Raw genomic sequence first — 13,676 nt, forward strand, 5'->3', positions numbered from 1 at the left:
ATTGTACACTATTTGTATAAAAATAGGATTGGTTTCTATGTGTTGCTGTTGCAACCTGTGACCTTATTAAACTCAACTGTTTCATTCTGGAAGTTCTTTGGTAAACTTAGGGACTTTTTATACATAGACAATCACGTCATTTGTGCATAAAGCCAATTTAATTTCTGCCTTTCTAACTGGCTATGTCTTTTCCTTGTCTTGCCTCACTGAACTGGCTAAACTTATGTCACAGAGATGAACAGGAGGAGTCAGGGTGGACACCTCTGCCTTGTCCCCAGACTTGGGGAAAACATTCCATCTTCCACCATTAAGTATGATGTGAGCTATAGGGTTTTTTGTAGTTTCCCTACATCAGGTTAAGAAAGTTCCCCTCTATGACCGCTGCACTGATGGTTTTTAGTTAAAACTGGCTGTTAACTTCTGTCAAATGCTTCTTGGTATCACTTGATAGGATCATGTCATGTGGCTCACTGGTTGATCTCTGAATGATGAACCAGTCTTGCTTCCTGGGATAAACTCCACCTGGTCACTAATATTCTTCTCTTTCCATGTTGCTTGATTTTGTTAATATTTTACTAATGATTTTTATGCCAAAGTTCATGAAGCATACTGACTGGTCTTCACTTTTCTTTTTCTGCATTGTCTTTGTCTGGCTTTGGTACCAGAGTTGATGCTCCATTCATAAGGTGAGTTCAGAAGCACCCCCTCTTCTTCTGTTTACTGGGAGAAATTGGGTAGACTTGCTGTTTTTCCTTCTTTGTGGTAGAAATCTCTAGTACAACCATCTGGGTTTAAAGACTGCTTTTTATAAGGTTGACTAAAATGTAGACTTATATTCCAAAACTTTTTTTTAAAAAAAGATACTAGAAACAACATGGTAACCTGAGAAAACTTTCACCCCAGCATTATCACATTCCACCCCACTACTCTGCCCAGCCCACAGCTCACTTCCGGTTTAACCAGGTTTCCTTCCTCATCACTCCTCTGAACGAACACCCACAGACTCCACATCTCACCACTACCTATAAATGGCCTGCTTGTCTGCATCCATTGGTGTCTGGGACCCCACGGAGGGCGGGCTCACTCCTTCCACATCTGGTTCAGAGCAGTTGGGGTCTTGCTCCGTTTTTAACTCTGTGACTACTTGCATCTGTGAGAGGAGGAAGAGTATTTTTGTTACTAAAAACAAAGTAAGTTGCTGCTAAGTATTCTATTCTCAAAGCAGTGGAATGGCAAACTGCCAGATGGTTATATAACTGGCAATAGTACGTAAGGAATACTACCAACAAAGCTCCTTTGAATGCATTAATAATATGTTTTTAAATGGCTAAAAAAAAATAAAAGGTCAGATTTCCAAACCATTTAAAAATTGAGAGGACTGATGTGTGACACTTATTATTTTCAAAACCTCTGAAGGGAACCGGTGTACTTGAGATCTGACCCGTCCGCCTCTCTTTGCTGTAACATCCTCACAGTGGGTAAGGCTGTGGTTGGAGAAGGATAAACAAACAGTCCATGCTCTCAGCTTGTCACAAAAACAACTCAAGCCCAAGACACTCCGTATGTGTGATGGGGTTGGAATTCTCCCTTACCTGTCCTTAAACTCAGGAATACACAAGGTATAAAACTTTAAGGAAAGTCACTGCATCTAGAAAGCAAAGACCAGCTGTGTTTAAAGAAACCGTTTTAAACATAAGAGGAAGTCTTAAAGCTATTATCATTGAAATTGCTTTGGCTGGCTGTGCTTTTCGGAACTTAGGGGAAGAATATTTAAATCTCTAAACATAAAAGAAATCCGTTTATAAATAAGACAAAACCACTCCATTAACTTCTCTTATCCCTGAGCAGATCAGTGCCCTGGCTTCTTCAGGGCTGGGGTGTCTGGGGTCTACCCGCCCCGCCCCCGGATGCTACCCCTTGCCCCTCAAGGAGGCAGACTCTTGGGGAAGCCTGGGCGGGGGGCCTGGGCCGCAGCCCTGCAGCCTGGCTCAGGCTTTGTTCTCGTCTCTCCGACAGAACAGAGCCAGCAGGTCACTCCATGATGCCTCTGGATGAAACAGCATACTTGGGAATAGTTTCTCTCTAAAAAATAAACCAAAACCGAAAGCAACTGACTGAAGCCCAATCAAACACAGTATCTCTGGAGAGAAGTCTGACAGTATTATTTTTAAAAAAGCTTAAGATTTATTTCAGGATTTTAAAACATGATTGTGAAAAAAAGAGAAATCTAACTGTTCGCCCTCAGAGGGCTGTCTAAGTAGACGTGGTCAGTCTATACTGTAGAAAATTAAATGCTTACTGGAAGGAACGCTCACAATGGTTTTCCACATCCTGGGAGGTGCGCAGATATTACAAGCACTGGCCCAGCCCTCCCTGGACTCACTGCCTCAGGGCGGGGGTCAGCTGCGGGGTCAGCGGAGGTGAGAGCATGTGAGGGTCCAGGGTCCCCAGGGCACAGAACCCGCAAGAAGCCGCCATAGGGACGCCATTAGATGTGCCTCTGAGAAACAAAATCACTTGGAAATAGCAGAGGACTTGGTGAAGGGAGCAACCTGAAACTGAATTCCCTATCTCTGAAAAGTAAAAACACTTAATTTGAAAAGTCAACAAAAACAAAATTGCTGTGATGAGAAACATCCCAGGAACGGCACAAAACTGTCCATCAAGGAGAGCCCTAACTTGGAAAGGGAGGGGCACAGCCTCCAAATCTCACCACGCGGGGAGGGACAGGTGGGGGAGATGCCCCAGGCTCAGGCGCTCCCGAAACCCTCTAGCAGGGAGCCAGGTATCGTGACTGCCGCCTGCAGGGATAGGAAAAGCACAGACAGAACCCCCCGTGACATCAGACGAGTCCCCTCCACCGCCCACATCTGGGGACAGAAACCGAGGAGATGGTCCGGCTCCACTCAGACCAGCAAGCGGGCAACACGGGAACCTGCGATCATCAGCACAACCAGCTCGTCCGTAAAACCGACAGTTACTAACACCAACGTTAAAAGGGTAAATTCCCAAGAAACTCTGAGTGAGGGGACTCAAAATTACTGCATCTTGGTGTCATTTAGGAAACAACTTGAACAATTCTACACCTAATCTTTCGGAGCACCAAGATATAATAAATGCATCGAGCGTTTAACATTGAACCTGCACCCGCAGGGAGACGCGTGTGAACACACAGGCATTGCTGGTGCTCCAGCGCCAGGTCGGAGGCCCGCATGGGGTGTGGGACAGAATCTGCACCCACGGGGAGACGTGTGTGAAAACGCAGACACTGCTGGTGCCCCAGCGACAGGTCGGAGGCCCGCGTGGGGTGTGGGACGGAACCTGCACCCACGGGGAGACGTGTGTGAACATGCAGGCACTGCTGGTGCCCCAGCGCCAGGTCGGAGGCCCGCGTGGGGTGTGGGATGGAACCTGCACCCACAGGGAGACGTGTGTGAACACACAGGCACTGCTGGTACTCCAGCAGGGAGACGCGTGTGAACACGCAGGCGCTGCTGGTGCTCCAGCGCCAGGTCGGAGGCCCGCGTGGGGTGTGGGACACAGGCAAGCGCTCACTTGTTGCCCATCTGGATAGCTGTCTATGCTCAGTGTCTGTGTCGCCATCATGGTGAATGAATTCCTTATAAAACATCAGATCGTCTTGAGTCAAACACAAATGGTGTCTGGGAAAACAAAAGCAGAGAAGCATTAGTCGCTAAGTCAGAGCATTGCTGTCCCCTTACTCCATAGAGCCCATATACCTTTTAAAATACGTATTTCCACATGGAAAGTAAAAACCACCCTTCACTACAGTCTAAGACAAATATTACGCAGCACTCCGCACCTGCCTGGTAATCATACATTAGCACCTGCCTGGCCGGATGTGTCAGCTTGTTTGCAGGCATTTGGGTCTCTTCCTCACTCACTGAGCAACACCTAGTAATGTCCACATGTGCAGGACACTGTCCTGGGCCCTGGGGCTTTCCCAGGACCACAAACAGGAGGGCCACCAGGCAGCACATGGGAGACTTGGGCAGGGTAACACGACAGAGGGTGAGCGTGCAGCTGGCGGGTCCCAGGGCCATGTGACAGGGCAGGTACATAGACGCTGAGCCTGCCAGGAGGCCAGTTGTAGGCAGGAAGGACACCGGAGGGCTTGGAGGGGCTGCGCCAGGCATCGGCTCACATCCACATGCAATGCAGAGGTGGACACTGTCATCCGCCTGCCAGTACACACTCGGTAAATGAGATGGGGGAAATAGGTGGGGACAGAGGATGACGGGGGCAGGGGCAGCTACCCGCCACCCACAGGCAGTGGGGGGGGGGGGTGCTGTGTGCAGGGGGTCAGCAGGGTGGGGGAGCTGTGGGGACACAGAGCAGGTCACACCTGCTCACGGTCCAGGTGAACACTGTGGTCTTCCTGGGGGGACAGGAAGTCCTGGGAAGGTGTGAGCAGGAGGGCACTGAGGCTTCAGCTCAGGACAGTCCCTCTGATGGTGTGCAGGGCAGGCTGAATGACTGTGGAGCCAATGAGGGCAGGGGCATATGGACAAGAGCCTCAGGAGCATGCAAAGGGTCTGGGCTGGGCGTGGAAAGGGTCAGGAGAGTTGATGGTTCTCACCTGAGCAACCGGCTGAGCAGAGCCGCATGTCCCGAGGTGGAGCCGACTGTGGGGAACAGGTTCTGTGACCTGGGGGGAGAGAGCAAGAGACGGGACATTGCAAGCTTGAGATGCTTCTCAACATCCACAAGGGAACCTGAACAAGCGAGGCTGGGCCACAGGGACAAGCCCAGTAGCCATCATGGTGTGGCCAGCACGTGCAGAGGTCCGACGTGTCCTCCAGGAGGGCCCAGGTCCTGCCCCAGGCTTGCACACGGGGCCTTACTTAGACACAGGGTCTTCACAGATGTCATCATGTTAGGGGTGTTCTGAAAAGAGGGGGGAGTGGAGAGGCTCTAAGGGGCAGCCAGGTGAACCCCTGTGAATTGGAAGCAGAGACTGGAGTGACACTGAGATAGGCCAAGGACTGCTGGAGCCAGCCGGTCCTGAGGGGACCGAGCCGGGAGGGGCCTGGGCCACTCACTGTCTGGTGTCCCCGACAGCAGCTTCTGGGCAGGTCTGCCACGTTCCCCACAGCAGACCCGGACGAAACACAGCAGAGGCCCTAGAGCGTTCCAGGCAGACGACCAAGGCCACAGCCACGGCGGTCTCGGCTGGAAGCCAATTCTCCAAGGTCTCTTTCGAGGACCCACCAGCAGGTGGAACACACTGCAGCCAAGCCCACTGCTGCACGATCCAAGTCGTGGGGCTCACACTTTCATTCTTTCAACTTTGGGGGCTTTCAGAATGCCCACAATGAATACTGGGGACAAGTAAAAATTTTATCAACAGAATATACAGATGTGTAGTCTTCTCACTACCAAATCTGGTTAAACCTTCAATATGGGACCTAACTGGGTACAACTGTTCTAAAGGAGAATTTTGAAATTTGTGTGAAAAGTTTTGAAAATACGTGCTCTGTCTACAATGGAAGGAAGTGGAAGAAGTGGGCGGGGTGGGGGGGTGGGGTGGGGAAGCAACTCCATGTGACTAACATTTCATTGAGTAAAGATGGGGGCAAGAGTGCCAAGGTGACCGACATTGCCCCAGGACATCCAGGAAGCCAGGAAGAAGCAGCCAGCAGATGGCGCTTGTCCGTGCGAAAGGGCGGTCCAGGCCCAGGCCAGCCCGCGGCACTGTTCACAGGTGATCAATCCCAGGCAGCAGATCCTCCACCTGGGCAGTAACACTGACTGGCAGCTGCGGGCGGGCAGCAGAATTCATGGGGTTCACCCCAGCAGAGCTGCTTGGACCCGGGAGGAAGTGTCTGCTCTGGACAAGGCCTCTGCCAAGCTGCTCAGCTATTACAGGCCCTCCCAGATCACAGATAGGCCCTCCCCTATTGCACAGAAAAGTAAGTTTCTGTTATGTTCAAACTCAAACAACAGTATCTTCACTTTTTTTGGAAGAGATTATACTCCATTTATAGTTACTTAAAAATACTGGCTATATTCCCTGTGCTGTGCGATATATCCTTGAATCTTAGTTTATTTTTAAAAAATATTTATCTATTGCTTATCTGGCTGTGCCAGGCCTCAGTTGCAGGATTCGGGGTCTTTAGTAGTGGCACACGAACTCTTAGTTGCAGCATGTGGGATCTTGTTCCCAGGCCAGGGATCAAACTTGGGCCCCCTGCATTGGGAGTGCAGAGTCTTAGCGAAGATAGGGACATGCCTATCTTGTCCATATTACACCTAGTAGATTGTGTCTCTTAATCCCCTACCTCTATTTGCCTTTCCCCTCTCCCTGCTGGTAACTACTAGTTTGATCTCTGTATCTGTGAATCTGCTTCTCTTTTGTTATATTCACTAGTTTATTTCTTAGATTCCACATATAAGGGAACCATGCAGTATTTGCCTCTTATTTCACTGAGCATAATATCCCCCATGTCCACCCATATTGTCTCAAAAGGCAAATTTTCATTTTTTATGGCTGAGAAATATTCCACTGTATACATGTACCACTTCTTCTACCTACTCATCTGCTGATGGACGCTTAGGCTGCTTCCACATCTTCGCTATTGTAAATAGTGCTGCTATGAACATCTGAATCAGTGTTTTCATTTTCTTCAGATACATGCCCATGAGTGGGATTGCTGGATCACACGGTAGCTCTATTTTCAGTTTCCTAAGGAACCGCCATACTGTTCTCCACTGTGGCTGCACCAACCCACACTCCTACCAACAGTGCACACAGGTCCCCTTTCCTCCGAGTGTCCTCACTACTTATCGTCATGTGAGGCTCCAACGTACAAGCTGGAGAACCACCAGCCCAACAGACACACAACACCCTGGTGTTTAAGGGCAATACGACATGGGCTTTATTTTATTCTACAAGTTTCATCCAGTTAAAAGAGAACACGTTAATGGAAACTGTCACTTTGATACCCTTTCAAGAGTCCAGCCAGAATAATATAAATGAAGAAAATGCAACTTTCCAAATTTCATGCACAGAAATCTTAAAACTAAAAGTAATTTAAAAAGTACAAAATGTAAAACAATACATCCTTTTTCAGCTGGAAATTATTAAATCTAAAAGACCAGTGTGCCACTTTGCTAGCAAAGATGAAGTGAAACCTGCCACTCTGAAGGAGTCCCAGGTCCAACAAATAGTGAAAGCAATTTGTCAGAAAGCAATTTGACCATATGTATTTGAAGGGCATGCTCAATCACTAATTCATGACCAATTCTTTGTGACCCCATGGACCGTAGGCCACCAGGCTCTTCTGTCCGTGAGATTTCCCAGTAAGAATACTGGATGGGTTGCCACTTCCTTCTCCAGAGGATCTTCCCGAACCAGCAACCAAACCCATGTCTCCTGTATTGGCATGCAGATTCTTTACCACTGAGCCACCAGAGAAGCCCCGACCATATGTATACATACTAAGTCGCTTTAGTCATGTCCGACTCTTTGCAACACTCTAGACTGCAGCCCGCTATGGTCACCTATTAAAAAAAGTTACAATCTTCTCAAAGTCAGCTAAGAAGACAGCATTAGTGTTGTGACCTTGAAGGCAGACAAAAATATGAAATGTGAGCCAAATCTAACAGGCATGTTAACATTTCTGAGCATTCTAGTCCAGGACAACTGACAAATTAGGGAAGCACCAGAGGTAGACAGACTGGCCAAGCCCCACCAGGTGGACAAGACCTTCCTGCTCAAAGCAGATGGGAAGGTCTGAGCTGGCTCAGTCCACAGGAACCGGAAGAAGAGGTGCAGCATGTGTGTCAAAGGAGGCCCCAGCTTGGCAGCACCCCAGCTCCCCACATCCCAGCCCACACGATACCCTCAGATGACAACATCGACATGCCTGAGATGACTTCCCTATTGCCTTAGTGGTGTCTCTAAGCCCTCAGGGAGATTTAGATTTTGATATTATTGTGTTTAGCTTCACAGAATAATCTTTGTATTTGGCACTTAAGTTGTTTACAGTATTTAAGAAAACTTGGCAAATTAATCTTAGACATCAGCTTTGATTCCAAGTTAAAAGGTGTAACTGAGTTACTGATTTTACGCATTTCTTTTTTAGTGAAAAGGTATGAGAAATTTACTAAGAGTGCAAACATTTCTTCCCTTATGCAAGTTTACTGACTGCCAGGGACTATTCTAGGTCCCGAGGGTACAGCAGTAAACAAAATCAAGTTCCTCATCCCATGGAAGCCACTTCCTGGTAGAAGGCTTGGGAAGTGTGATAACTTGAGACTTACCACATGTAAGATTTTGAGTGACTACATATACTTGAGAAAGTTTGATTTAATCAGATAGTTAAGATGCTTAAAATGAAAAAGGTCTCTATTAAAAACTAGGTTTTCAAGCTCCATAAAGAGATTAAAGTTGTATGTGGGTACATGGTACATGTAAAAATGGTACATGCAGTCTGATCATCTTGAATTGATCAAAGGCTGTCTTACGGGTGAAAGATCAAAACCGACTAAACTTATAAAGAGAATAATAAAAATTGTACATAAAAGCATAGAGAAAAAAACAGGCCTGTAGCCTTAATAAACATTGATTTTATTTTTTTATTTTTAAAAGTAATTTTATTTGTCTATTGGCTGTGATGCGTCTTCATTGCTGTGCAGGTTTTTCTCTAGTCGGAGCGAGCGGGGGCTACTCTCTAGTTGTGTGCAAGCTTCGTACTGCGGTGGCACCTCTTGTTGCGGAGCAGGGGCTCTTTGGCGCTTGGGCTTCAGTAGCTGCCATTCTAGAGCACAGGCCCAGCAGTTGCGGCACATGGCTTAGTTGCTCCGAGGCATGTGGGCATCTTCCCAGATCAGGGATTGAATCTGTGTCTCCTGCATTGGCAGGTGGATTCTTTACCACTGAGCCACCAGGGAAGTCCATAAATGTTGATTTTAAAATACCCTCAAATAAACTCTTCTATGCTCTAAACTTCATTTCAAAGGGCATTAAAAACTCATGGATATGTATCCCATTGTTCATTGCAGCACTATTTACAATAGCTAGAACATGGAAGCAACCTAAATATCCATTGACAGATGAATGGATAAAGAAGTTGTGGTACACATTTACTCAGCCATAAAAAGGAACACAAATGTCAGTTCTAATGAGGTGGATGAACCTAGAGCCTATTATACAGAGTGAAGTAAATCAGAAAGAGAAAGATAAATACCATATTCTAACACATGTATATGGAATCTAGAAAAATGGTACTGAAGAATTTATTTACAGGGCAGCAATGGAGAAACAGACATAGCAAATAGACTTATGGACATGGGGAGAGGGGAGGAGAGGGTGAGATGTATGGAAAGAGTAACATGGAAACTTACATTACCATATGTAAAATAGATAGCCAACGGGAATTTGCTCTATGGCTCAAGAAACTCAAACTGGGGCTCTGTATCTATCTAAAGGGGAGGGAGATGGGAGGAAGGTTAAAGAGCAAGGGATCATATGTACACCTGTGGCTCATTCATGTTGAGGTTTGACAGGAAACAACAAAATTCTGTAAAAGCAATTATCCTTCAACTTAAAAATAAATAAATGAAAATTAAAAACTCATGGCAAGAAAGCCAGGTGGAAATGATGTGTTTTATCCACATTAATAAAAAATGGAAACAGAACCTACACATCAGCCACAGGGCAATGGTAGAATCCACAGTGGTCCCGACCATCAATCACGGACATGAAGGTTAAGTCCACAGAAATAGGCTCATGGTGCTGTCAGGAGGAAAGACAGGGCAGAGTCTGCTGGGCACGTGGCTAGGCCTTCGTGCAGCCCACAAACATCTACAACAAGTCTCCTCTGAGCCACGCTCTGTTCTCAACGCTGGGGATGGGGCAGCAAAGCAGACACGGTCCCTGCTGTCAAGAGACAACTTCACAACTGTGTGAAAGAGGGTCCAGGACTAATTTGGGAAGAGACATCTGTGAGCACCATGAGCATGTGGTTCTCTCCCACATCCTTTATTAGCTGATGTTCTTCTCTGTGGAGGTTTTCTGTACTCCTGGGTAATTAATCCTGAAACATTTTACCGTTTTTCTTGCTACTGTCAAAAGTATCTCATTGTCACTATTCTTTCTGGTGGACTGCTGGGTAAGAAATGCCCCCAGTCTGCAGGCTAACCTCATACCTACCAACATTTCTAATCCATTTACGAAGAGTCTACTGGTTTTTCTCAGCACATGTAGATAAAATCCCAATCAATATTCCTGTTTTCTTCTTCTTTTGAGAAACTAAAAAAATGTCAAGCTATCCTGCAAGGCCACAGTAACAGCAAAGAAGTGATAATGGCACAAGAACAGGTAAATAGGCAGTGGAGCAGCAGGAATGAGACATCAGACCTGCCGGGGCTGGAAGGAAAAGTACCAAAGATGCAAAAAGCTTTGGAATCTTGATGTGTTTACAAAAATCTCTCTGATCTGAATCAATGCCTGCAAAGTGCTAGTGAACCTGGGGTGCCGGTGCGGCTCCCCACAGGCACTGTGGTGGTCAACCACGTGCTCCCACTCAGCCTCGGGCATGTGGATTCTAGGGGACCTGGGCTAGCCAAGCAGAAGCCCCACAAGGTCAGAGCTCTGTGTCAGCCTCCTGTTTACGCAACCCACACAACACGCACAGAGCACTGGTCCCCGGAGGGCCCGTCTTCACTGTACCGCCAGCGTCCCCACGGGCTTGGGGAGGGAGGGAGAGAGGGAAGACAAGGCAGGCAGTATCTTCCCAGGGTCTACCCGTGTCCAGACCTACACAAGCACCTTAGAACACAGCCCCACACTCTGACACGCCTCCCTCCCTAGAAGAGGGTCTTGGTCCCCTCCTCTTAAACCCGACCCTAGTGATTCCAAAGTGAGGCTGCGTGAGGCCAGGCCCGCGGCAGCTCTCACCATCCTCACTGGGTCACTCACTCCTAGAGCCCCAAGCGTCACCTCAACCCCGCCAAGTAAGAAGTCTGACTAACCAGAACCCCACCTCCCCCGCCATGAGGAAGCCCAGGCCACAGGGAATGTCCACGCAGAGGTGCAGTGGTCCACAGCCCACCTCACGCCCCTGCTGACAGCCTGCACCAACTTTCCGATTTGAGAAAATCCCTCCCCAAGACTCCAGCCCTCAGACACCAAGCCACTCCAGGGCCTCCTGGGCCTCCCAGCTGAGGGCCCCAACCTGTAGGGCAGAGACAGGTCACTCCCACCACACCCTTTCCAAATTCCCAGGACCAGTAGGGACCAGGACACTTGCCAGTCTCTGCAGCCCTGCCTGGCCTCCTCCTGTTCATGAGGCTAAGTGCCTCTGAGTCTGACTGCCAGGCCCGGCCTTTCCCTCTACGTGCTATTTCTGAGAACACAATAGACTTTGTTTTGTGAAAATCAGTAAACAGAAGCCTCAGTGAAACAGAGTCAGGAGGCCAGCAGTGGCACTCTCACGTCCTGACAGCAGGGACAGCCAGACAAGAAATGGACAGACTCTTCTCCCCACTTCCTAGAGTTCAGCCAGTGAGGCAGTGACCCAACCCAGCAATGAGAAGCCACTAGATGAACCCTGGATTCCTCCAGTGGACTCTGTTAACTCCAGCTCTCCCAACCTGCCCTTCCCCTTTTAAAAACAGTTCTCCTCTCCTGGCCAGCCAGGGACTTGCCCGGGATCTAGGTGGTTGCAGACCTGAAATTGCAATTCTTTGTTGATCCTGAATAAACTCAGTTTTGCTGGCAAGATAACTAGCAGTCTATCTGTGTTAGAGCAACTGTTTCTAAGATAACTATAGAACTCCCAAGGAAATCAAGAGAGTATTTGACAATCTGACAACTTTGATGCCTACAAATATTAATTTCATCAATTCAATCTATGACTTACTGTGTCATTCAAAATGGGAAACACTAACAGAAGGGATGAAGAAGGTACACAGCACGACCTTGAGTCATGCGGTGTTCAATGCTGCACAAACGTAACTCTGCACACACGAGTGAGTCTAAAGAAAGTGCCGACCTGGTGCTACGTGTCCAAGTGGCATCTCCCAACAGCAGTCAAGGTGTGCAGTCATACATCTCCAGAATATCCCACCACACATTCCTGAGGAGGAAAGGGACTCTTCCTCCCTGCTCATCAACACCTACAGGAAATACATACTGGAGCCAGAGTATGCTAACAGCACATGAAGGACTCTTGACACTACCTCTGAGCATCCAAGTTAAAACACTGGGCAACAAAGACCCTGGGGCTTCCCAGATGGCTCCTAGGTGGTAAAGAATTCGCTTGCCAATGCCAGAGATGTGGGTTTGATCCCCGAGTTGGGGGGATCCCCTGGAGGAGGAAATGGCAACCCACTCCAGTATTCTTGCTTGGGAAATCCCCTGGACAAAGGAGCCTGGCAGGCTACAGTCCATGGGGATCACGAAGAGTCAGACACGACTGAGCGACTAAACCACAACACGCCCCACCACCATCACAATGTCTGGTACACAGCAGGTGCATAATAACTTTGTTTAGTGAATGGTTGCGCCATTTAACACAGGAATTACGTGTTTCATGAACGTTTGCTGTAATTCACCCCAGTGCCTCTTTTAAAAGCTAAATCTTTTTTATTTTTTAATTTTACTTATGGCTGCACTGGCTCTTTGCTGCTATGTGTGCACTTGCTCTAGCTGCGGCGAGCAGGGGCTACTTTCCCGCTGTGGTGTGCAGGCTTCTTCTTGCAGTGGCGTCTCTGTTGGAGCACACGCCTAGGGTGCAGGCTTTGTAGCTATGGCGCACGGGCTGTTGTTTTGCCACATGTGGGACCTTCCCAGACCAGGGACGAACCTGAGTCCCCTGCATTGGCAGGCAGATTCTTAACCCCTGGACCACCAGAGAAGTCCAAAAAGATACATCTTGACTACCTTCTCCATCTCATCTAAAGTTGCTGGTCTGTGCAAGTTTTCTCCCTCCAGGGTCAGTTCTGGTCATTTATGCCTTCTTTATGTACCACTCACAGCTCTTCAAAATTTACTGCCATCAGATTGTATGTGCATTTCTTATTTGTAAAATTTTCATATCCATAGCCACATCCCTTTTAAAGACTATGTTCTCATTTCCTCTTAATCAGATTTGCAAAAAGGAAAAATAGATTTGCCTTAACTTTATTTTCCTGGTTTCTTGAGTTCAAAGTTGAATTCATTTATTTTTCTTGTTCTCTAATAAATGATTAAGTCTACGCACTTTCTTCCTCCTGACAGCTGTTTTTGCCTCATCCCATGTGTAGTGTTCGGTAGCCTTGTCTTTCATTTACAGGATGAACACTGATCTCCTCTTTAACCAGCATTATAAAGAAGGGAGTCCTAGCATTTTCAGGTGGATACTTTTAGCTCTCCTTTCACTCTTTAGGTTCTGTCTAGGTTGCACTGTGGTCTCAGAATCTGGTCTATAGAATTAACTTTTCGAAACTTGGGATTTTTCTTTGTGGCCTAGTATGTGGCCGGTTTTTATTCAATGTTCTGTGTAACTGAGAATCTATACTTTAGGTTTGTTGGGCACAAATTTCTGTACATCCATCAGTTCTAGCATTTAAATCCTTTCTATCAGCGGTTCTTCTACTGGGGGCGACTCTGGCCCCCAAGGGACGTTTGGCAACTTCCATTAACATTCTGCTTGTCCCAGTGGGTAGAG

General features: G+C 47.5%; 1 protein-coding gene across 3 annotated transcripts in view; it reads right to left on the reverse strand.

Moving 5' to 3' along the window:
- The window catches only part of PKNOX1 (PBX/knotted 1 homeobox 1), a 44,793-nt gene that overhangs the window by 22,312 nt on the left and 8,805 nt on the right, over window positions 1–13,676 (reverse strand). For 2 of the 3 annotated variants that reach the window (XM_061167504.1, XM_061167503.1), the window contains exons 2-4: window positions 4,601–4,669; window positions 3,556–3,662; window positions 1,023–1,150 (exon numbers count right to left, since the gene is read on the reverse strand). In XM_061167504.1, coding sequence (XP_061023487.1) covers window positions 1,023–1,150; window positions 3,556–3,606 — 179 coding nt within the window. In that variant the 5' untranslated portion in view covers window positions 3,607–3,662; window positions 4,601–4,669. Of the gene's footprint in view, window positions 1–1,022; window positions 1,151–2,713; window positions 2,821–3,555; window positions 3,663–4,600; window positions 4,670–13,676 lie in introns of those variants that run through there. The other variant, XM_061167505.1, reaches the window with a different exon arrangement.

This window comes from Dama dama, chromosome 19 (assembly GCF_033118175.1).
Source record: "Dama dama isolate Ldn47 chromosome 19, ASM3311817v1, whole genome shotgun sequence".
NCBI classification, from domain to species: domain Eukaryota; kingdom Metazoa; phylum Chordata; class Mammalia; order Artiodactyla; family Cervidae; genus Dama; species Dama dama.